Here is a 25,288-nt window from a genome sequence, read left to right as displayed (position 1 = left end):
GTCCAATCTGAGCAAACATGTCGAGGTAAAGCTAAATGATTACCCTTTCGTTAGCTTGGATGTGGTAATGATGTTAATTTAGCATTACATACTGCGTTAGCATGGTAGATCATTTGGTTCCATTTGTTTGCTCTCAGGAAGACCTTGAAATTTGGACGTTTGAGAACTAAAAAAAACAATCCAGTCAGTTTAAAGGGTATGTTCAGAGACAACTTTTCAAATTTAAAAGCCTTCAAATGATATGACATGAGGAGGACACATCCGGGAAGTACGTTTTACTTTTTACTCACGAAGTACATTTCAGAGCCTGTACGTTTTTACTTTTACTTGAGTAATTAATTGAATGAGTACTTATTTACTTTTACTAAAGTCATTTTTTTATACAAGTACTTGTACTTGTACTCAAGTACAGAATGTCTGAAAAAAGTGAGTGTTTTGAAGAATGTCATTTGTTTTTCCGGAAGCAAAAAACGATTAAAACCATATCGCCCAGTTCTACAAGTGCCCGCCCCATTTACTCTTGGGTGAGTCCGTTCCGATGACGGGCGGAGCTCCAGCTTTGCAACAACAGAAGCTTTGCGGGCTTAATTTCGTTCTCTCGCCGACAAGTGGATGTGAAACAGCGGACTAGATGTCGTCAGTAGGTGCAAGCATGCTTCCACATCACTCTACGAGCTGGCGCTAGTCCTCTCTCCAACAAGTGTGTGCTGCGACTGGCCGCTTGCTACTACAAGTAGAAGCAGGGCCCAGATAGTGGGGGTAACAAAGCAGGCAAGATATAAATATTGCTCTCTTACAATGAACATGAAACCCGAGCATTATTCAGATTGTAAAGGAAGAATGAAATGCACACTGTGGGGTCGCAGTGACCTGATGCGATTTAGTATGCTACATGTATCTGACATTTTGACTGTCTAGTTCCATGTATAACAAACTGGAATGTAAAGGGGGGAAAAAAAACTAAAGGCCCTCATAAAACGAGGCTTCCCCGGGAGACTCACTCAAAAGCAACACTGACATTTGTGACGCTCCCTGAAGGCACCAACACTCCTAGTGTAACAACCAACAAACAGACTGATTTTCCCTTTGAACACTGTTGACAAGGAAAGGCACATCAAACGCGAAAATGTGCGTCAAAATTTTATATTGCAATTCAATCCGCTGGTTTGAAATACTACATCCTACCGCGCACTTTACAAGCACCATTCATCAATGACAGAGGCATTGTATTGCTTCTGGGAGGGCCGCCTTGCGCCAATAAATTGAATTCCAAACACTTCCTGTATGAAAATGCATTGTTTATGTGGATTAATTATGAAATTATGTTTGTGCCTGAGGTCTTTTTGAAGATCTAATCCAGTCGCAAAATAAAATACTTGCATTTCCCGCCCTTGAAGTCACTGGAAAAAAATATGCAGTATATTCACTGTGTCATGTTTGCCCACTAAATCTTGGCGGGCAGGATGCCTTCACATGTAAGGCCCACATGAGGAAAAAATGAGTTAACACCCAACACATTAGATGAATAACTAAAGGAACGCAAAGGCGAGTTTATAAAGGTTTTAACATAATTTTATGGGCAATACTGTAATCAGTCATAAACTGGAATAAGAGCATTTCCTGGAGCATGACCAACTTTTTTCTTATGAAAACAAAAGAATTATCTCCTCTACTGGCCTTTGGTGAACCAGATTCCCATCACTGTCACATGAAGTCCTTCGTGTGCGCCAGGTCGCTGCCTAATTGAGATTAAACCACTGTGTGTCATGTCCCACGAGGTGAATGAAGGCCCGTGGGATATTTCTCAAGTTCAAAGAGACAACCTCCATCCTACCTCATCGTTCTAGACAGCCTCAGTTATCTGGTCATGTGCCAGCACATTGGCCCAAACGAGAGAATTTGGAAGGTGCACATGTGTGATGTTAAACAGGCTGAAAGCCCCTGTGATGGGCTTGTCTCTCTCAAGGCATTATTATAATAGTAAGCATGTGGAACATACGGATTTATTGACCTCGCAGGGCAACATAACTCCGGAAGAGATGATGCGTGTTGATGTTTTAATGCTAGTCAAAGAAACTGTCAAAGTGCATGTCTCCAAATTGATATGGGGGGATTAAGTGAGCAGAAATAGTGCTAGTCTTGAATAATCAGGTGACTTTATGGCTACAAGGTGAAAGCCCATAGTGACGCACAGTTAAGTAGCTCTACAAAAAATTTTTTTTTTTAGATTGTTTCCATTTGCTTTGAATTTTCTTGTGGTAACAAGTTAAACAACTGTTTACACAAGAACATTTTTAAGTGAAAAATGATTAAATCAATACAATATACAATACAATAAACAAAAACAATATGGCAGAACATACCACAGTTGTTGCATTTGTGTTTATGAAGCTTCTCCAATTTAGCTTAATGCTACTTATTTAGTTTTTATTTAAATTTCACATAAATGCCAAGTTTGCCTTTACTCATACCATACCATCGCCTACTATGGCCAACATGCATATTGTAAACTTCTCCAATGTCAAATTCCATCATTTTTGCAGGTCTTTGTGAAGGAGGACCATTTTCACTCCAGACCTGAAACTTTTCAAAAATGTTAAATCTAGAGTATTAAACTTCTGTCACCCCCTAGGCTGCAATTCTGCATGACAAAAACAGAAACGTTGCTTCTGTATGCCTTGGCGCCCGCCTCTCCACCCCTTCGCCACTGTGCCATCATTCTACAATATTTTTATTCTATTTTGAAGGACAGCCCGTGGGGGGAAAAATATTGACTCTTCTGAAGAGGCAATTATTGTATGATGATTTCCTGCTGCAAATGCAAAATAATATGTTTAGTTAGCTTTTTACAAACAGGAGACAAGGGGCCATGCTCAATTCAATTTTAGCTAAAGTACACCATTTCCAATCTGTCATTTCCTGTACATCATATACAGGAAGTGCGGAGCGCAGGAATATCATCAATCAACCAAAAGTACAGCAACATTTTTGAGGAGCTGATATGCTTAATCAGTATTGTGTTATCTCCTGTTTTAGTGGCCTGAAAGAAAATGAATTTTGTTTGGGGGGTTAACACACTGTAGCTTTAACACTGGTTTGTGAAGCCTGCCCTCCCGGTTATTGACAATATTTGACAAAATATCATTTTCAGCGTTTGAGAGTAAATGAAAAAAGAGAAAAATGTTACTTTTGTTTTTCTGCACTGGGTTCTCTATAATTCAAGTTCAAATGTTGGTTTCGTTGCCTGCATATTTTAGTGGGATGTTTAGTGGTAACTCCACTATCAGTCTACACTTCTCCAATGTTGTCAACGTGCCATTTCTGGAAATGACTTTTTAAGGGTTCTGATTGGAATGAAATGTTGACTACCCCTGCAGCTGGGGGTTACAGCGCCACCTGTGGCTTTGCCATTTGCCTGACATTGAATTAAGTATTAGCACGTGGACTTTTTCTTTTTAATAAAATGTGTGCTGAGAGTGATATTTCCAATTATTGCATACTTCGCCTGAGTGGCTGAGCACATTATATTATTTTGTGTAAGAAAACGCGCATGATGGATTTGACTAACATGGATTAGCAGCCAGATGCAGTCTTGTTATTAGGCTATGAAGAGCTGGGTATTATGAGATGCACAATGCACTAATCTGGACGTACTCCATCTCTGCAATGCTCCCATTCGCTCACACATATAGGCGCCAGTAGCAGAGGCTTCTTGTCACTGGATGATGGCATGCTCTTAAAACATGTCCACTCTTATTACAGTCCAACACAGCATTATCTGTGCACGCACCACTCGCTAAGTTACTAATGCAAAGTAAAACATTCAACTGTTATAAATCCTTTAAAAAATAAAATGCAAGCATGCGCTATTTATTTACACTAGATGCAGCAAAAACAGTAAACCTCACTTCCTTAAACAATAGCCTCCGTCGGGTGGCATGAGCGCACCTGCAGCGTAAAATGAGTGCTTAAAATTAAAAGACACACACGCACACTCACTCACAAACACAAACACGGGGGAACACACGCGCGCACAACAAAACAACGCGCTATTGAGACAATTTCCGCGCACATACCGGTGCTCTCTTGCGCTCTTGCACTGTTGTCCAGCATGTGGAGGAATTGCGCTTCGGTCAGATCGACACCAGTTTTGATGTTGAGCGTTCTGTGGCTCGATCGCGCCGCACCGCTCTTGGACGGCAGGCTGCAGCCGGCGCGAGGACGGCAGCCGCCCAACCATAGGACCGCTCGTGGAGCGAGAGTAGCCAATCAACGTCGGCCTCGGGAACGAGGGGGCAGAACCCAAGCGCCGAAGCCCACTTTGAAGCAACGGAGCGAGCAGAAATGATTGACGGGTGTGGTGATGGCATCTGGGCGAAAAGCGACAATATTCAAACATCCATGTACCCCCTATGTGCCCGTTTCAGCTGGCCACGTCAACTTCACTCAGTGCAGAGAGATTTCTTTTCCGCGTACACGTGTCATTGGAAACAGATCCCCTGCAAATAATGACTTAATTAAGCAATGAAATACATGGATTCGATTGTTTTAAAGTTATTTTTAAACTAGACTGTCTTTTCATTTTCTATAACACTCAGCCTTTATGGGACCTAAGCAGAATTGGATTTGGAGGGTCCCTAGCCATCATTAATTGACTACTCGCTAGCACAAGTGTTACCTTTATACTTATACATGACATATGGATTTTGATGTTTGTGTCACCTCTTTCGTTTTTTTGTGGGTGTTATTTATTTAATGTGTTGGGTTAAAAAAAATCCCCACACTTTTGTGGGGTCCCCAACAACAGCTTAGTTTGCGTATGCCTCAGGCTGGTTCTGATAGCACTCATCCTTTTCAGGGTCACAGAGAAGATGCAGCATATCCGAGCTGATTCATGATGAGAGAAAATCGCCAGTTAATCACAGGACAGGAGCACGAGTCAGTGTATCAGTGTAGCCCAACTTCACTAAGATGCAATGCTCCGACTTCAGATAACAATTGAGCACTCCCTGAGACACACACAAAAATTGTTTAAACTCTACCTAAACATCATTTGTACTAGGTATCACCATTCAACACTGTTTGAAATTTGGTGCGTGTGACAACATGTTGCTGTATCATTTCTGCATTCATTTATTAAGAATCATTTCCTATTTACAAATAAAGTGAATGTAACTGATTGTAGCGGACAACCTTTTTTTCCCATTTGACTGACGTATTTGAGATTGGATGTCAATAGTGCGAAGTGGAGTACTTTCAAGCAGTTTTGAATGTTACAATAGAGACAACCATTAAAATCTGAGACCATGGTCCTCAGTCAGAAAAGGGTGGCGTGCCCTCTCCAGGTCGGGGATGGGATTCTGCCCCAAGTGGAGGAGTTCAAGTATCTTGGGGTCTTGTTCACGAGTGAGGGTAAGATGGAACGGGAGATCAACAGGCGGATCGGTGCAGCATCTGCGGACCCTGTATCGGTCTGTCGTGGTGAAGAAGGAGCTCAGCCGAAAGGCGAAGCTCTCAATTTACCGGTCGATCTGCGTTCCTACTCTCACCTATGGTCATGAGCTGTGGGTCATGACCGAAAGAACAAGATCAATACGGATACAGGATACAAGCGGACGAAATGGGTTTCCTTCGCAGGGTGTCCGGGCTCTCCCTTAGAGATAGGGTGATAAGTTCGGCCATAGAGTCGAGCCGCTGCTCCTCCGCGTTGAGAGGAGCCAGTTGAGGTGGCTCGGGAATCTGATTAGGATGCCTCCTGGACGCCTCCCTGGTGAGGTGTTGCGGGCACGTCCCACCGGCAGGAGACCCCGAGGACGACCCAGAACACGCTGGAGAGACTATGTCTCCCGGCTTGCCTGGGAACGCCTTGGGATCCCTCCGGAAGAGCTGGAACATGTTGCTGGGGACAGGGAAGTCTGGGCTTCCCTGCTGAAGCTGCTGCTTCCGTGACCCGACTTCGGATAAGCCTGAGATAACGGATGGATGGATGGACACTTGCAAAACATGCAAACTCCTCACGGAAAGGCACTTATTGATTGCAGCGTGAACCACCTGTCACACTGTGCTGCCCTTGAGCTGACTGCCATTCAGGAAACAGTCACCAGCTTGCAGACAACCAATCACTCCATCAATATAAATTGATGAAACATAAACGTTAGTAACATAAATGTTAATGTTGAGTGAGTCATTATTGTCATTGCTTTTATCACCCATAGCTCTTTCAGGTCAAAAGTTATATTAAAGAAAAAACAAAACAGAAGGTGTACTCACCCACCTGTGTGGTATCTCCTTCAAGCTCGGGTCGTCTGCCAAAGGCCTGGGAGTTTGAGGGTTCTGCACAGGATCTTAGCTCTTCCCAGTATTGCACTCTTCTGCACTGAGATGTTGTTTCTGGTATCTGATGGAGCCATCCATCCAGCTTGGGGGTAACTGCCCCCAGTGCCATGATCAATAGTGGCACCACTGTTGCCTTTACGTTCCACATCCCCATTCCTGCGTGGGTTTTCTCCGGGTACTCCGGTTTCCTCCCACATTGCAAAAACATGCATGGTATGTTGATTGAACGCTGCTTGTGATTGTCATCGCAAATGGCTGTTCGTCTCTATGTGCCCTACGATTGGCTGGCGACCAGTTCAGGCTTTGCTGCGCCTGCTTCCCAAAGTCAGCTGAGATAGGCTCCAACACGCCCGCGACCCTCGTGAGAATAAGCAAACCCGAAAATGGATGGTTGCCGTTTGTTGGAAGTGCCCCCCGAGCACCTTGCACCCACCTGCTCCACAAGTGTTCCGCGGCCTCCGCGGAGCAGTTGAATGTGCAATGGATGAGCAAATACAACACAGCTTTTATGCAGAGAGGTGGCGGGTAGCTTATAAAGAAAAGTTGTGCTTAGCTGTTTTAACGCTGAGTAAAACCTACAAGCTCTTAACCTCTCTGCTCCCAAAAAGATCCTGCATTGGCATTATTCTTCTGTTACGGTAGTGTGGGCATTTACTTGTTTTTCTACTAAAATTTCAGTAAAAACAGGAGAAATAAGGTTGTACTAAAACTTTTGACCCACAGTAAACATTTACCTCCTAGTTTAAGTGCAACACAGAAGAATCAAATGATTAAAAATGAGTTGAATAAGCCTCTACTATTAATTGTCCAGCCATATGTTGCTTGAAAGAATGGTACAGTTAAAAAGGATGCTGAATTATTCAACAAGTAACAGTGGTTGCCTTACATACATAAAGGAGCTGTCAACAGAATGTAAAAGCCACCCAGAATCTGTTTTCCAAAACTACTTGTTTTTGCTTTGACAATACAGTAGAAACAGCACTTCTTTTCTGTAGGACGAAGCAGTAACTAAATTGGGAGAGGTAGTACCAAATGAAAAAAATGAAAGTCCGACATAGTCTTTCTGTATCACTAAAAATCAATATACCCTTCTCCAAAGAGATCCCTTCTTGCCTGTTATGCGTGTGAGTGGTATATCAAACACCCCAGTGCCACTGCTGCTCTCATTTCTCTCTGCACTTACTCATTAAAAAGTCATAAACTGTTGAGTTCATGAAGCTTTATTTCACCCAAAACGCAGACAATAATTGAAAAAAGAAAAGGAAAAAACTGTCCAAATATATTCATTCAAGCAATACATTTCAGGGAAATCTATTTATGTGAATCGTATTATTGCATATATAATTGCGGCAAGTCATATGTGAATTCTGTGCAACATACAGGAGCAACTATTCATGTTATGGTGCACACCAGGTGCAGCTCATCTTTGCTAAAACTGCCGAAAGCTCGGTGAATTAAATGAGAGAGCAGTTCATCTCTCCATGGACGTGCACATAAAACTGAGTGGGGGCTCTGCTGTTTGATTCTGATTGTGCACTGCAGTGCTTGGTATTTAATAGTCGTCGCTGTCATCATCATAATATCGGTTCCTCTTGATCTGCTCCTCTGCTGTCAGAGTGTCGTCAGTGGCCCACAGCGAGGCATCGTAGCTGCTCCCGTCCTTTCTCCTCTCATCTTCTGCTTGGTCTGCTCTTTCCCTCTGCTCTTGCCCCATATCCAAAAGGTCGTCCGGCGCTGCCAGCGGAGGCCCCGCCCCAGCTGATTTCTCAAAGATGTCAAATTGGAAATCGGACAGCAGAGTGGAGCCGCTGGTACTGAGACCGGCAAAAATGTCCTCCAGGAAGCTTGACGTGCTAATCTTTGGCTCGGCCACCGCCTTCTTGAAAGAAAACGTTCCCTCGGCTTTCCCTTCTGGAAAATGTGGGAAAACGTCTGAATGTGATTCTGTGGCCTCAGCACATTTGGCACCAGCTGGCACAAAGGCATCATCCCGCTGTGCCAATTGTAGCACTTCACTTGGCATCCAGTTTGATTCGTCACTGCAGTCAGCTTGGAACACGTCTCCAGTTCGACTTGCGTCTGTCAAAAGGTTGGACTGACAGCCTTTTCCCTCATCCTCAGTCAGCACTTGCAACGGGACGCCATGGTCAAGTGGCATACTGCTCTTGTTGTTATTGTTGTTAATATTTGAATTTAGGGCCTCCTCATCTGATAAGATCACACATAACTCCTCCTCATTTCTCTCAGTATCCAGATTTTTACCAGTTGCATAATCTATCTGTCTGTCACTTACTGTTACTTCCTCCACGATCTGCTCTTCTTGTTTCTCCAGCACACTTCTCACAAATCCATCCGCAATCTCTTCACTCTGCTCCTTGACTTCAGACTCCCCAACAGAGTCCAGCGAAGACAAAGAGTCTAAGGCACTGTTGTTCATTTCCTGGCTGGCACTCTCACCTGCTGTTTCCGGCGAGACAATGGCAGGACAAACTGAAGCCTCGACTGCAATCTCCTCTTTTATTTTCATATTTGATGTTGAACAAGCACTGCCTTGCACATTGTCCTGGTGTACATTTTGTGCTTCGGCAGGGGAAATGCCACCCATTTTCACTGCAGGCTTAATCGGCTGAGTGACTTCTTTTTCTTGGGCTGCAGCCTCTGCTGGGGGCCATAATGGCTTTGTCAACTTTAGCTCCTCCTCAACAGTGAAGGATCTCTTAGGAGAATCAGACTGAGGGGGCCACACAACAGATATCTTACTCGCGGATTTAATGTTTCCACTCCCAGCTGAGCTTGTGTCACAATCCTGATAAATACATTTGCTCTGAGCGGTGGAATATTTGGGATTTTTCACTTTCTTTTCAGGCAAGGATGATTTGACTATAGTCTTTTCAACTGAAACTTTTTGGTTGTTATTCCATCGTTCTTTGAGTGGTTTCTGTCCAAATCCTTCGTCGTAATTTCCTTTGGACTTGAAGAGTTGCTTGTAGTGTGGTGCGCAATACATTCGTCCATGGAGAGATGCGTAGTTGCCAAGACTATAAAAGAAGGAGCACAAAGGGCAGGTAAACTCTCGAAGATGAGGAACAGTAAAAAAAATGTACAATACTCAGTCACTTTACCTTAGTTTGCCTCTACAGTGGTCACAGCGAAAACAGCTTTTATGGAAGTTTTGCTTGTCTGCAATCAGCGCTTCCATAGGGTACACCCTCTTCCGACACACCCTGCACAGTTCGGAATCTGGAACTTGAATCTTCTGCACAAAGAGAAAACGAAAGTTTAATTTACATGAAAGTACAAGTACAAGTAGAATCCAAAAAAATTCTTTACACTAATATGTTTCTATGCGCGTTCATTAGTCCAAACACAGCATTCCGATTAATACTGCGTTTGTGGCATACGAGGAAAGCAGCAAAACTGACCTATTTTTAGTCATCTCAGGTGGCGGCCATTTTGCCACTTTCTGTTGACTGAAAATGACATGACAGTTGCTCAGGGTTCAAGTAACGACCAATCGCGGCTCATCTGTTTTCTGAAGCTGAGCCATGATTGGTCGTTACCTGAGCCCTGAGCAACTGTGATGCCATTTTCAGTAGAAATACAAGTGGCAAAATGGCCGCCCCCTGAGATAGACAAAACGTGTGAATTTTACTGCTTAACTCACATTCCACAAATGCAATATTAATCAAAATGCCTTCTTTAGACTAGTGGGACTGCATAGAAGATTTTCTTGCAAAGATAATTCTTGGGTTGACTTCCGCTTTAACAACAGCATGCAGCTTAAAGAACATTTTCCAAGATGCAATGACATGCAATACAAGAGCTGTGTCGAAAATCGAATAATAATAATAATGCTAATAAAGTCATGACTGACACTGCTGGAGTAATTTCATGGTAAGAAATGTTTCTGATCATACAGCTCTCATGTGTGAGTGTCCTCAGTGATAACCCATTCACCTTCATGGCAGTTTTGCACATGCATGTATAGGGGGAAAAAAATCAGGATCATAAATAACAGTCATTGTGGTTATGGTTTAAAAGAATGTACAACCGCACTGCATCATAACATACCATAACAAAGTACAGTGTTAAACAGTTTTCAGTATGATACATTACAGTACTACATGACTGCAAACTACAACCACAAAAATAAACTTTTTGATCAGATGGACCTTACAAACTTGGAACCGGAATCTGATGAACAATTATGCAATTATTTGTCTTTAAAACATTCTTGCAGTGCCGCTGCGGTTACAGTGCTTAGCACAACCAGAATATACTGTATAAGACTTAATGTAGATCCTGGTTTCATATCCCTAGCCTGAATGTGTTACTTTAAGTGCAATATAGAAAACAACACACTGTACTATTCAAATTAATCACAGCCAGTGGTACAAGCTGGCTTCGATGACATTAGCATATTCTGTCTTCTGTTTTGTTGGTCAGGGCAAGCCAAGTAGACATCGTAAATCATGTCTGTAGCGAGCTGCATACATTCATACATTTAATAATCAGCATCTCTGACAAGTTTGATGTATTTTATTTACATTGCTTATGTGTTTATCATGTTAGTAGATAATTCTGAACTGCTCCTTAGAATACAAAGAAGGAAGCAAGATCTACATTGCATTGTTGATGTACGTGGCACAGTTGCGGTTTGTTATATTGCGCTTTTGAATAGAATTGATGTGTTCTATACAGTGGCATGGTGGAATTTCAGTTCACGAACAAATTGGACAATATTGCTTGGGGTTCACAAACTATGTATGGTTCAGTTCACAAATAGTCACAGCAACTATGCGTTACGGTGAGTAGTGCTTTCTCTCACACAGCGTTAACATAATTCCCTCTGTGTGTCGTTTATTTCAGATACACTTGTTTTTTCTGTAAATTAGCCCTCGGTAAGGCTCAGAAGAAAATGAAATGCGCAGGTGACTGTGCATTTTGACTGTGCCCTGGAAAGCGTTGTAGTTTCAGTGGCATTCGGTGAGCTATGCACATGCCTTAACATGATTTATTTAATTGTTTCTTCTGGAGTGCTGTAATTGCTCTTCTCTGTTGCACAGGATGACGATGTTTCATTTCTATGGCAAAAACTACTGGTGCATGTAACAGAGCGTCACAGTACGGCAAAGAATGTTGATGTATAGTATGTATAGATGGTTCATATAATTGCAGTGTGATAGGCGCAGTATTAAGATGTGGATTAAGTCTGGTAAGTGCAGGCCTAGGTACCAAATGACTCAACTGATTTCCACTGATTTGAGTGCATTGCTTGCTTGCTTCCCATTGGCGACAGAACACACCACACAACCAAGTGTGAGAAATATTAGTTCAATATGTTAGTGACATTGCTAGAATCACACCTAAGTGGCATGAACAAGCAGTAAAATACTGTATGTGCGCTGTGAATATTAGTGTTGAAATTGCTTGAATCACTGCACCTGTAAACTGCTCAAAACCACAAAATGCACATGACAAAAATCATAGAGCAAACGTTTCTTTTTACACGCTGAATAAAAATGTTACAAAGCAAAACACACCATCACGCCTGTTTAGTGTCCTCATGCTGCAACGCTGGCTTTACCCATCACGACAGTCTCTTGCTGATGTGTGACAATCTGTGAACTCCTCTGCTCCGTGACGCTGAAGCCCACATTCTGGAAGCTTCCTTGGCTCTCAGCCCAAGACTGCTGGAAGTTTCTCAGTAGCTCCTCAGTGGAGGCATCGGAGGGCACAGCAAGTGTTGCAACTCTGCCTCTCACCACATCAGCATAGGAGGGAGGGTTGCCACGGGTCATAGAGCTCCCAGAGCTCTCAGAATGCACCTCACTCCTCATCATGTTCCCAAAGTCATCAATGCTACAGAACCGCTCAGTGAGCGAGGACACTTCAGACTGGTCCACTGGCTTAGCGTGGGAAAAGTCTGCTTCTCTTTTTTCAATTTGTTCTCGTAGATCTCGGGCTGCTTGAGAACTGTGCTCGCCACTTTCAAACACATTCTTGATCGCTTTGACATTCAATGTTGACATTTCTTCTGTTCGCGGGGTGTGTGGGTCGGCCTCTGTATCCTCAGTGCCACTCCCCAGCCTCTCCGTAACCACAATTGGCTCTTTCCTAGAGTAGACTGTTGCTTTTGGAGACTCAAATTTATTTACCAGCTTTGTCATGTCCACTCTTGGGAGGTCCTCTTTCAGGATGTCTGCAGTCAAAATCTGAGCACTCTCCTCAGTCTCAGCTTCAAGACGTTCAGGGATATCAATTGGATCCTTCCGAAGATATGACTTGTTTACTTCTGCTTTCTGGGCATCCTCAAAGAAATACTTTTTGTCTTTGACTGTCATCATGGAGTCGCCCAGTTCTGCCACATTCACCACTACCTGGTCATTCCTCACTGTGGGACTGGCCTGTCCGAGACACGGAGATGATTGCTCTGCGCAATCCACAAACAACTCTGATGCCGCCACGCTAGGTGGAGGGGTGGGGTTGCAAGAAAGCTTTGAGGTCGTGTCTTTCAATTTCATCAGCTTCTCAGAGCGGCTCATGGTGGGAGATGGCGTGGCCCGGAAGGTGGATGTGGTGGTGTACTGCTTACGAGCTGGAGACGGAGGCGTCCCGACAGACTTGTAAGGCGGTGGTGACGGGGTGCCTCTGAGCGGTGACTCTAGCCTTCTCGATTCAATGCTAATGAAGGTGGGAGAGGGGGTGCGGATGCTTGCCAATGGAGAACTGACTCTTTGATCCGCCGCCTCACTCAGCTCATGTTTTACTTTGCTCTCGGGCAGTGACTTTTTTTCTTCAGACCCCTTCTTTTCAGTTTTGGATGAACCAATGCTGATTTTTGATAACTTTGTAGTCACACCGCTGATGACCTTCTGATCTGGTTTCGGAGCCACTGGGGGCGGCGGGGGAGGGAACCCTTTCGCTTTCATTTCCACAGCTGTCAGTTTTTCCTCCAGATTTGTGTGCTTAACTTGAATAATATTCTTCAAATAAGCCACCATCTCTTTCAACTTTTTCTTATTTGACTGTTTCGCAATTCCACTTAAATTGTTTCTCTGATCCGAGCCAACTAGCCAGTCAGGGAGATCACTTATAATCATGCTGACAGTGATGGGGTCGATCTTGTTTGGTGTGCCCTCAAACTCTTTTATTTGAATGAGCAGCTTCTGCATTATGTGACATTTCTCTAATTGCGGCATTTCCTCTGAATGAGGCTGGTCCATACGAGGCATTTTAACTGATGTGTCACTTTTTGACTTTCCCGCTGTTGTCTGCATTTTACTTATTTCTGCAGCTTCTTGCCTTATTTGCTTTTGCTGCATATGGCTAGATTCTTGCCTCTGAGAGCTATGCTGGACCACCCTCTCGGTCACGACCATTTCCTGATGTCTTTCGACCTGCTGTGTCCTCGTGCTCTGCTGAACCTGGGACACATTTAGTGTCTTAGCCTTCTTGGGCGTCAAAACAGTGACTGGTGGTGGCTGGGTTTCTTTGGCTCCATTCACATGCACAAGGTTCTCAGACTTCATGTAACTTTCTTCTTTAGTAGGCACTGCATTTTTGGTCTCTCTTGCTTGAATTTCTGTCATTGACAATGTCACATGGCTGCTTCCCTGACTCAATTTTGTTTCATTCTTCTGTGACTCATTGCTGGCCTGCTGCTGTAACTGCATTTCACTTTTCATTGCCTCGATTTGTCCCAATGCATCGCGTTTCTCATCTTTTTTCTCAGCCGACATTTTAAAGGTTCTCACCTTGAAACTTGGCGTTACCTTGGGAATTTTTGTGGGTTGAGAAGGAGGCATTTTTCCTTTTGTGGCCACTTCATTGAGATTTTTCACATCTTTGGCTTTCACCATGGCTGCAGCCTGCCCATCGACATGCATATTTTCTCGAGATAGACCACTGTGTGTGACATCGATATTACTGGTCCTCGACTTCTTAACAAACTGCTGCGGCTCAGTGGCTGAAGAGGTGACAACATGAGCACATGATTGGACTTCTGCATTAGAGGTTTTTTGTTCAGACTGGCATACAGAAAAATGTTGACTCTTGAGCAGGGGTGTTGCTTGATTTGTTACGTTGACTTTTGAGGAGAGTATTTTTCCTGAGGAGCTCTTACTAGAAAATTGCTGGTTATCTAAAGAATTATTTGAGCATTCTGGAGCTAATGTCTTATTTGCCACAGAGATCAGGGGCTTGCTCAGAGGAATCTGAGATGGGATTTTTTGGGTGGTTGAATGCTGTACTGAAGTCTTTTCTTTGGAAGCTTGTTTATTTGTTTTCGCTGATTCTGTAGTCTCAACTTTTTCAGTCCCAGTTAATGTGGAATGCTCCAGACTGTCAACTTTGGCGGGGACTTGTATATTTACTGGAGGAGAGGTGGGAGTTGTGACTGTACTCGTCCCTGTTTCCTCATTCTCCATTTTTTGCTGACGGTATTTTTCTTCTGCAAGCATTAGGGGCGTTTTAAATTTGCAAGCATACGGCCTCGGCTTTGGCACAGGAGCTGGTTCAGGGGGCAGAGGCAAATTCATGGTTGGAGGAAATATTTTTTTGGGTGGCTGTGGGCTTTCTTTTTGCATCAGTTTAGTCGAAGGGAGGTTTGGCATTTTTGTGTCTGACTGAAGATTCTTGTGTGCTTCCTGCTGGCTTGCTTCTCTTACACCTTCCTGAACTTTGACTTCACTGAGGGGTGCTGTTGTTGTTATATCTTGGGTAAGATGAAGCTGAGTGGGACGTTGCAATGGATTCTGCACATTTCTTTGCCATTTTGGTTTAACGGGTAGAGACCTTTGTGCCTCTGGTTGTTTGGGCACTTTAAACAAAGGTTTACCTATGGGCTTCACTGGATTTGTAGCAGCAGGCAGAGGCAATGCTTTAAGTTCTTCTTGTGAAGGTGGGGGAGGAAGGAAATCTCGTCCAGAGCAAGAGTTTGGAGGAGGAGGTGGAAAAAATTCTGGCTCTGATTTTCCACTTTCAACAGGAGGCGGCGGCGGTGGTGGTGGAAGGTCACTTTCCTGCGTTGCAGTGGCAGCTCGGGACAAGTAGGATGCAGGGTTTTCCAGCACTGGAGATGGTGGTGGAGGGAGGGAAAGCTCAGACTCAGAGGGAGGCGGTGGTGATAAAGGAGGTGGAGGGAAGTGTATTTCCGGCTTGCCCTTTTTGGTCACGCCCCCTGTCACCATGTCAAGATTATGAGCATCACTCTTCATGTTTTTGAAGGTTTTCTTTTGTGCCAAAGTCTGATTCGCTGTTTGCTTTTTAGCTGCATGCTCACTTATCGTGACATTTTGTTGAGAGACAGTTTTCTGCACGACTGTTGTCTGTACCTGTTGAACTGTCTTGGTTTGGCATATTTGTTTGTTTGAAACATTTGTCTGCAGTGAGTTGTGCACCTCTTTAATTGTATTCACGTCAGCTGTTTTAGCTTTTGCTTGCTCATAATTAGATGTTTGTTTAGTCTTTATCATAATGGGCTCAGGGAATTGTGTTTTCTGTGGGGGCAGCACTTTGGGCTTTTCTTCCTTTATGTTCTTTTGTTGAAAGGCCCCAATAGTATTGTCTGTTTTGGATACAGTCACAAAGGCCTCATTGGTAATTACCTGTGTTTTCACTTGTTTGCTTTCATTGTGCTTTTGCGACTCAGAGCTTTGAGAGAGGTTTTTCACAGCAGTGTCTGAAATGCCTGTTATACTTTTCTGATTTTCTTCAATTAAGCGCTCGTGTGTTACTTGATTTATAGTTAGTGGAATTTTCTGTGGAGTCTTTGTTTTTAAATGTATGCGCTTTGGCTTTGAATACTGTTTTCTTTGCATCAGGCACTTTATCGCCCCTTGAACATCCCCTTTCACTACTTCCTCTTTTTCCATAAATGTTGTTTCCTGTCCCTCATAGAGTGATTTTATGGATGTTTTCACATCTCCTTCGATGCTCCCCCGGCGTTGCATTCTTGGACTGGTTGGCTCAAGGAGGAGCTGAATGGTTGCTTTAATATCCCCTTGTTCACTCGCTTGATGCTGATAAGTCTTTTTCTCACTGGAAGCCTCGTGTAAACTTTGCATGGCAATGTGGATGTCTCCTTTGACAATCTCCTCTCTTCCAACTTCCTTGACAGCACGTTTGGCCTCCTCCAGGGACTTGAGGGTTCCTTTGATATCACCTGGCACTAAATCTTCAACGGTAGCTTCCATTTTTGTATTTGAAGACTTTTCGAGTGACTCAAGAGCACCTCTTATGTCTCCTCGGATTATTTCTGGCTTTTCCATTTCTTTGAGTTGATGCTGAGCCTTCTCCAGAGATTTTAAAGTCATGGGTATGTCTCCTTTCACCACCTCCTCTTTCTCTATTGCCGCCTTTTGATTGATAGCTTGGCTCAGTGAATCCAAGGCTGCACTAAGGTCACCTTTCACAATGTCCTGCTTCTCCAGGTTTCTGTAAGACACAGTGGGCTCTGTCATGAAGACTTGAACAATGCTGCATACATCACCAGGAACTATATCATCTTTTGCCACGGTACGGCCTATCTCCTGCTGATTTTTCCTGAGCAAGATTTTGGTTTCCTCAACATCCCCACCAATAATGCACTCCTTTTCTACTACTTGCACAGTTTCATCTGTTTCATACTGAAGCTGCTTCAAGTAGTCCAAAGCACCAGACTCTATGCACGTTGTGTAAAAGCTGACATTACCCCTTTCTATGTCTCCCACCCTTATCTTTTTAGAGTCCTCTGCCCCCGAGTTTGAGAGGAGGCGGTGAAGGGTTTTGCTGACATTCCCTTGAATGATGTCTTCTTTCTCCATACTCGCCTTTTCCTCTTTATTCAACAAGGAATATATTGTCATCCTCACATCGCCTTTTTCATCCTCTTGAATCAGAATGCCACGTTTGGAAGAACTCTCATTCCTAAGCAAATTGTTGATGGCCTCCTGAATGTCCCCATGGATGATTTCCTCTTTCTCAATATTGCTGGCTTTCTCTTGGTTGAACAGTTGCTCTACCGTGGAGTTGATATTGCCCCGCTCTTCGTTGTCAATAGTTATCCCTCGCTCAGTGGTCTCCCTGCGATTCAAGAGGTTCAACATTATGTTTCTCAGGTCCCCACGGATAGTCTCTTCTCTTTGGATTTCGGGGGTCTCCTGGTTCATCAGTTTGTACTTTGCCATGCGGACATCGCCAATTTCATCTGCCTCAATGAGGATACCTTGCGAGTCAACCATTTTCTGAGAATAAAGTTCCTCAAGCGTCCCTTTAATGCTTTTACCCACGATGTCTCTTTTTTCTACAGTCCTCTCATTGAATTCATGAAAAGGTGTTGTTTCAAAGAGCCAAGTAGTTGTCTTTACATCACCCTGAGGGATTTCTTCCTTTTCATTCACAAGCTCTGTGTCATCAGTCTTTTTGATGCTGTCGAGCGGCTGCTTCTCAAAGAGCCACACAGACTGTTTGACATCCCCTTTCATCACTTCTTCTTTTGTCACTTTCTCCATACCATCATACTCTGCTCCTTTGCCGCCAATATCATCAATCGCATGGGTTTCAAACATCCACGTGGCCGATCTGACATCGCCCTTTTGGATTTCACTCACACTGACCGTTCGGATGTATTTTTGTGACATCTCATCCGTCTCAAATCGCTGCTTGTTTGTCCTCACATCACCACCCTGGATGTCTTCAACTGTTTTGGACATCACTTTTATTTCCTCTGTAATTTCATCTAAAGGTTGTGTTTCAAACCTCCATCTGGCAGAGCTAACATCTCCTTTGTTGATACCCTCTTCAGTAACAGCTTTGATAACATAGATCTCATCTGAGTCTTTAATGGAATCTAGTGGTCTGGTCTCAAACAACCACCGAGCACCCACCACGTCTCCTCTCATGATCTCTTCTTTGGTGACTGTAGTGACTTCATGGTAATGGCCTTCTTTGTCACGGATAGCATACAGAGGTTGGGTCTCGAACATCATGGTGTAGTTTTTGACATCCCCCTTCTCTAAATCAGTTCTATATATACTTGTGAGTTTTGAAATATCAGACTCATTGGATTCGTCTTTAATTTGATCCAGGGAGAACGTCTCAAATGTGAAACGGCCTTTGTTAACATCACCCCCTTGAACATCGGTGACTGTTCGAATTCCTCTGTCCTCTTTGGATTCGTCATGGATTGTATCAATTGGGTGGTTCTCAAACATCCAGGTGCAATTGACCACATTGCCCCTCCGAATGTCCTCAGCCTGCTGCATCTTTAAGAGCTGCATTGTCTCCTCCGAGGTGGAACTCGTTATGTCTGATGAGCGATTCTCAAAAATGTACTTCATCCTGGAAACGTCGCCTGACTGGATGTCGATTTCTGTGACCCTTCTGAAAGAACCACTGTCCTCACCAGTTAGGTTTTCAAGATTCTCTGTCTCAAAAAGAAAGCGGGCCAGCCGCACATCTTTTCCTTGGATGTCTTCCTGTTTTACAGTGCAGGTTTTTAAAATTGTCTCAGACTCTGTGTGGTCACGTATGTTGTCAAGACTCTGGGTTTCAAAGAGCCAAGTGCATGTTTTGACATCACCTCTCTGCACTTCCTGGACATTTGACTCACTATTTTCAACCTTCTCGTAAAGGACATCCATTGGTTGTGTTTCAAATAGCCACCTGCAAGTCTTGACATCCCCTCTTTCAATTTCAGTCTCTTCTTTAGCCTCCTTTTCTTCACTATCAACATGTTTGATGGCATCAAGCTGCTGAGTTTCAAACAGCCACTTGGCTGTCTTAACATCCCCTGACTCAATCTCTTGTTTCGATATACCTTTTATGATCTGAAACTTTTTTAGGCTTTCGTCAAACTCATCAATAGGCCGTGTTTCAAACATCCATCGACAACTATGCACGTCTCCCTTGACAATCTCCTCTCGCCTCACAGTCCTCACCTCATGGTAATGGCCAGAGCTATCTTGCACTGCATACAAAGGTGTGGATTCAAAAAGAACTCGGTTGGATTCCACAGATCCACTTGTGACACCCTCAACTTGAATTTTCTGTGTGCCTTCACATTTACTTAAATCCATACGTTCAAACCTTTCCTTACAGTTTGTCACATCACCTTTATCTAGAGCTTCAATGTTCACAGTTCTCATCATTTCTTTCTTCTCTTCTCTTATATTCGCCAAAGGTTGGCTTTCAAAAACCCACTTTTGATGCCTCACGTCACCCCTTTCTTCTTCAGTTGCTGCCATTTTTTTAAGTTTGCCCACCTCGCTCAGTTCCTTTAGATTTTCCATGGGCACCGTCTCAAACAGATGCTTTGCTGATTGCACATCACCTCCAACTATCTCCTCAGAGGGTAAAGTTCGAGCATTGGCATTATCTTTCAGTGTATCCATAGGCTGAGTCTCAAAAACCTGGCAATGTTTCTTAACATCAGCTCCAATGATTTCTTCCCTTTTATTCCTGGCGGTCTCCCATTCCTCGTCCTTGATGGTGTCCAGAGTCTTTGTCTCAAAAAGCCATCTACCTTTGTTGACCCCGCCTTGAATGTTGTCCTCCATGGAAATGCCACATATAAGCTTTACATTAGCAAGGTCTTTGTTGATAGTATCAAGGGGTTGGGTTTCAAACATCCAGCGTGATGTCTTTACGTCTCCTTTCTCAGTCTCCTCCCTGCGAATAGTTGTGATCTCCAGCATCTCTCCCGAATCCCCCCTGATGACACACATAGGCAGAGTCTCAAACATGCGCGTGGTTGTCTTCACATCCCCTTTAACCTCCTCCAGCTCAGACTTCAGGCTCAAAAAATGGCTCTCCTCAATGGTTTCTGTTTTGCCCAGTGAATCTAGATGCTGTGTCTCAAAGAGATACCTGGCAGTTTTCACATCTCCTCCGGTGATGTCTTCTCTGGTAACAGCATCCTGTTCATCTTCTTGGTAGATTTTATTCAGATAGTCCAGCGGCTGCGTCTCAAAGAGCCAAGTAGCGGTACGGACATCACCTCTTGCAAGATCAGTCACCTTTTGTTCCTGCTCTGAAGAAGCAAGTGTCTCACTCCCCAGAGCATCCATAGGCTGAGTCTCAAACATCCATGCTGTGTATCTGACATCCTTACCAGCAATGATTTCCTGCTGTGCAATATTCTTAACCTCATTCTCATCAGGGGTGTCATCTTTTATTGTGTCCAATGGCTTGTTTTCAAACATCCAACGCCTAGATTCCACTTCTCCTCTGAGGATCTCATCCCACTCCAAAGATTCTCGATCAGGACTTGTACTCCGGCTTGAGCCTTCATTTTCAAACATAAAACATGTCTGCTGGACATCCCCAACCATTTCCTCAGTCTGTTCTGACTCAGTAATATGATTTAGGTAGTCTTCTTCCAGGTTTTTGCGGACTTCTGGATGAATATGCTTATAGAGGCGCTTCAGTTCAGCCATGTTCTTGTGTTTAAAGTATTGTTCCTTGTTAACATTGCCTTTATACTGGGGCGCCTGCCTGTCAGACTGGACACTGCTCTCAGGGGTTTCCTGTGTTATCTCCAGCAGATTCATGGGAGGAGGAGGAGGAGGAAAATATTCTGTTGTTTCATGTGTTGCCGATGACACTGCAGATGAGGCAGTGGTCTTTACAGAGGAGGAGCTTTGGTGGCTTGTCTTGGTTGAAGTTTTGGACAACTGGCTTACTGGCATCCATTGAAACTGGTTAAAATCCATATCGACCTAAGTAGTTCATAAGTGGGCATTGCAAGAGGAACATTTAACGTTAGGTACATTGTCATTTCAAAAGCCAATAACGTCAACAAATTCACAATCTATTCACAATGGGATTAAATGTCAAATCCATGTTTAATTTGCTTTTATCCATTTGGAATTTACAACATCTTTGAACATTTAATGTGGCCTTGATTTCTAGTTATACAGGTATGTCTTAAAACTATTGTCTATTTTGATAGTCCCAATCATTACCTTTATTTCACTGGCTGGTGAGGCTTCCTCTATGTTTTTTTCATATTGCTGCTTCAAAGACTGTGTGGAAACCTTTGGCAGGTCCTCTCCCCCAGCACCCTTAACTGAATTAAACACAAGAAGATGGCTGCCTCATTAAGTCATTCACAGTGGAACAGAAAATGAAATAAATCATTTCATTAAAAACCCGGGTACTTCTCATTTTCTGGAACCATGCAGCAGCAATTATTCAGTTTCTTCCTTCTAATATTTTACCGTCCGTACTTTGCCTCTTTGATTTTTTGCTGTGCGTTGAACAGAAAATCATCTGAATGGCTAATAGATGTATTATTAATATGCAGGGTATGAAACATGCTTATCATACTATAGGAGGCTCAGGGAGAACAGACCTGTTTCATTGTAGTTTTCGTGACTTGCAGCCACATTGTTATGGTGCACTCGCTCATCATGGATCACCTGCAAAAGAAGACAAATCATTACTATGCTCCTAGTCACATGTTTTTGATCCATGCTGTGCTTAGTATGCTTGTATTATTCAGGACATGTCATGGAGCAGAAAGTCCAGGACTTTATGGGTGTGACATGCAACATAAGTACCTCTTGCTGATTTTGAAAGATGCTTGTGGAAGGGACGGCTTCTCTGACACTGCTTCTCACAGTCACCTCGGAGGAATGGGACACCTCCTTCCAATCAAGAAAAAGAGCACTGAATCCCTTCTGCACTCTCAACACTCGTTCAGGGAACACTTTATTTGGTACAATCGAATGAAAGATGCATCAAACATTCAGATTTTACAGCGATGTATGATAACTAATTTAATTCTGTTCATTATCATGGTTGTAGTTTGCAGTGAGGTCAAATTCAACTGTGTCATAAAGAAAGAGCTGTGTTTTATTTTCTCTGGGATGCAGTGCAGTTCTCCACCACTGCAAACTATAACCAAAACTGTACTGTGTCATATTGTCCTAATATTTTCATTTTGATGCAGTTTTGGTACTGATTGTCATGAAATTGTACCCAATGTGCAGCAGATGAGTATATAAGTACAGTCATAAACCTCAGCTTTGTCACTACATAGTTGCCGGAAGCTGAAATAGCTAGAGAGTAATTTTCATAAAGTTTAATAAGAGCCCTTCATGGGCTGTGGATATACTGTATTTTTATTGCTGCAGAGCAGAGTGTGGATTACACTCAGTCATTTTCTATTTGAATTGTAAAGAAAATGCATTAGCCAACTCTTCCAAATGTAAGGTGTGTGATCAATTGGTAGAGCATTTGAGATTGTCTCCTTTGGAGTTAACATGAAAGAAACAGCCTCTGCTCCCGAAACCAATTATGTCAGGATTACATCTTTTTGAATGTTCAACAAGCTTTAAAACATGGCATATATTCTCGATACAACATCTGTGAAGGGAATCCGAATGGAAAGTGCTTTCTGTTGAGGCGTGAGAGCACTGAGTCGATGAAACAGATCCAGACATTTCTCGCACACACCTCAGTGTAAAATTCAGCACTCAGCGAGGTCTTTTACGCTCAGTGCATCCACTCTGCTTTCCGTCTCAATGAACAGATGGGCAGAATGAATGGAGGGCCAAATTTGACCTTGCTTCGCTGGGATTGAGTAGAATCAGATGTAACATGTTCTGGCATTTGCTGTATGCATAGTAGTGAAGAATTGATGATCCAGATTGATGATGACCTCTTTGATTGACAAATGAAAACCGCATCGTGCCACATACATGACGGCAGGAAAACCTTTTATCGGGGACATGCCACTTCCACTACCTGTACAGTACTTATTAATGTAATAAGGCCTAAGCAAATTAATAATGAAATGGAGTGAGAGGAGAGCTAGGGAGCCATCTTGCTATTCAGGATAAGGGCTAACAACAGAACGTTCTTTCCACTTGTCTTCCTGGATAATGTTCGCCAACTTGACAACAACATAAACCTGCTGCTACTTTCAAGCAGCTTCATGGACTTGAAAAACTGCTGTTGACATTTCTGTCAGAAGCGTTTATCATTGTTGATTAAATTGCCTCAAGTGCTAACGCTAGTGAATGCACAATGGCGAACAAGCACCTGCGGTTTTCGGTTACATGTTATTTAAATAACTGACTTCCTCTTCCATTGTTTTTAGCAGTGTGTTACTATAGAAACAAAAAGAACAACAATGCAATCAATTGCTATAGAGGAGAGGTACAACAATACATGTGTTTATATTGAACTGGTTTGGTGTGGGGCATTCGGTTTGGTACCAGACTGCGCACGGGTGAGTTCCAGGAATTGAAGTTGCGTGTCTGTATTTTCTGCTGGAAAGTACGCATGCAGCGGGTGTGCACCGTGTGTGTCATGGCTGCTTGGAACCATTTCGGTTTTGGTGGTTAAATATTGCTTTGGAGAAACAGAAGTGGATAAAACGATAGCGTGTGCCGACACCGTTCAGCTGAGCTATAGTACGTTTCCAGCAACACGACAAACATGCAAACACACCTTAAAAGGCATCCCTCAAGTGTGAATTTTATTGGTACAAGGAAATAAAAACACAACTTAGAGCACATGTGTCAAACACAAGGCCCGGGGGCCGGATCGGGCCCGCGACATCATTTTGTGTGGCCCTCTAAGGCAAATCATTTGTTGACTTGACATGTTTCTTTCAAATTGTCTTCACTTTAAACATTACATATCAAATTACAGCAAACATTTGCTACCAATCCCTCCTTTAAAATGAATTGAAAAGAGTTAAACTATTTATTGGCTTCTGATTTCAAAACTAGTTATCCATCAATATGTTGTGTATATGTGATAATATAAGGCGATCATACATTTCTATGGGTTCACAGTCGTAACGGCTCTTCATGGGACATCATAAATATTATGTGGGCCCCGACAAAAATGAGTTTGACACCAATGCCTTAGAGCAAATTAGCTGGTATTTGCATTCAAGCTGCCCCTCCCTAGAAATTCAGATTGGGGGAATTTGGTTGACGGAAGTGCTAACGAAAGCATGTTTAAAAAGATAGATGGACCGGCCGATAGGTGATTACTATTTGATCCGGCTTGAGAAAAAGGCAGCATTTTTGTGTATCGTTAAACCCCAACTGTAGCTATATAAAGCTTGCTTAACGAGTCGGTGTGAATACAGAGAAATATGAAGAGTCGACGGCATGGTCTTGAGTTCAACAACGATGGCAATGACAACAACTCAATTGTGATTCTCACCTGCACAGATCTCTGCTGAAAATGGAACTGGGTGCTGCTGGACTGGGAAGATGATGAGGCAAACTCCTGGTTTTCAAACTGTTTCTTCACACTGGCCAGGCCACCAGGCAGTGAACAGGCCTCAGACTCCTCCATTACCTGGGAAAACAAAATACAGCAATGCAAATGAACAGAGAAATCAAATGCAAAAGTTCACACGACAGTATTTACAAACCCCAATTCCAATTGGATGATGTTGTGTAAAATCTAAAAACAGAATACAATATTTTGCAACTCCTTTCCAACCTATATTCATTAGAATACACTACAAAGATGAAAACCCGATATTTAAATGTTCAAACTGCTAAACTTTATTGTTTACTTGTAAATATTTACTTGTTTTGAATTTGATGCCTGCAGCACGTTCCAAAAAGGCGGGGACAGGGTCATGTTCACCAATGTGTTACATCACCATTTCTTTTTGCAACACTCAATAAACACTTGGGAACTGAGGACACTAATTGTTGAAGCTTTGTATGTGGAATTCTTTGACATTCTTGATGTACAGCTTCAGTTGCTCAGCAGTCCGGAGTCTCCGTTATCGTATCTTGCGGTTCAGTTTTGCACCACACATTTTCAAAGGAAGACAGTTCTGGGTTGCTGGCAGGCCAGTCTAGTACTTGCATTAATTTTTCTGGCATCAATGATCTAATTTTCAAACTTATCAACATGCCTACACGATCCAATCATTCCAAATCATTAACATGATCGGTGTCTTCTCATAAATACATAGATTATTTATTAT

General features: G+C 43.1%; 2 protein-coding genes across 4 annotated transcripts in view; both read right to left on the bottom strand.

The window, feature by feature from the left end:
- The window catches only part of LOC147153433 (beta-1,3-galactosyltransferase 1-like), a 66,961-nt gene extending 62,702 nt beyond the window's left edge, over positions 1-4,259 (bottom strand). For 2 of the 3 annotated variants that reach the window (XM_086029701.1, XM_086029704.1), the window contains exon 1: positions 4,077-4,251. The gene's annotated coding sequence lies outside the window, so the exon portion shown is untranslated. Of the gene's footprint in view, positions 1-4,076 lie in introns of all 3 variants that reach the window. The other variant, XR_015086704.1, reaches the window with a different exon arrangement.
- A 4,967-nt stretch (positions 4,260-9,226) lies between these two features.
- The window catches only part of xirp2a (xin actin binding repeat containing 2a), a 62,278-nt gene continuing 46,216 nt past the window's right edge, over positions 9,227-25,288 (bottom strand). The window contains exons 4-10 of the mRNA XM_086044276.1: positions 24,505-24,642; positions 21,879-21,965; positions 21,671-21,737; positions 21,282-21,385; positions 11,924-21,035; positions 9,459-9,592; positions 9,227-9,374 (exon numbers count right to left, since the gene is read on the bottom strand). Of these exons, the coding sequence (XP_085900402.1) occupies positions 9,498-9,592; positions 11,924-21,035; positions 21,282-21,385; positions 21,671-21,737; positions 21,879-21,965; positions 24,505-24,642 (9,603 nt within the window). The 3' untranslated portion in view covers positions 9,227-9,374; positions 9,459-9,497. The remainder of the gene's footprint in view (positions 9,375-9,458; positions 9,593-11,923; positions 21,036-21,281; positions 21,386-21,670; positions 21,738-21,878; positions 21,966-24,504; positions 24,643-25,288) is intronic.

The sequence above is a fragment of the Filicampus tigris genome, chromosome 1, assembly GCF_054856515.1.
Source record: "Filicampus tigris isolate MCC_2025a chromosome 1, RoL_Ftig_1.0, whole genome shotgun sequence".
Classification (NCBI taxonomy): Eukaryota; Metazoa; Chordata; class Actinopteri; order Syngnathiformes; family Syngnathidae; genus Filicampus; species Filicampus tigris.
This window is presented reverse-complemented; position numbering and strand designations above follow the sequence as displayed.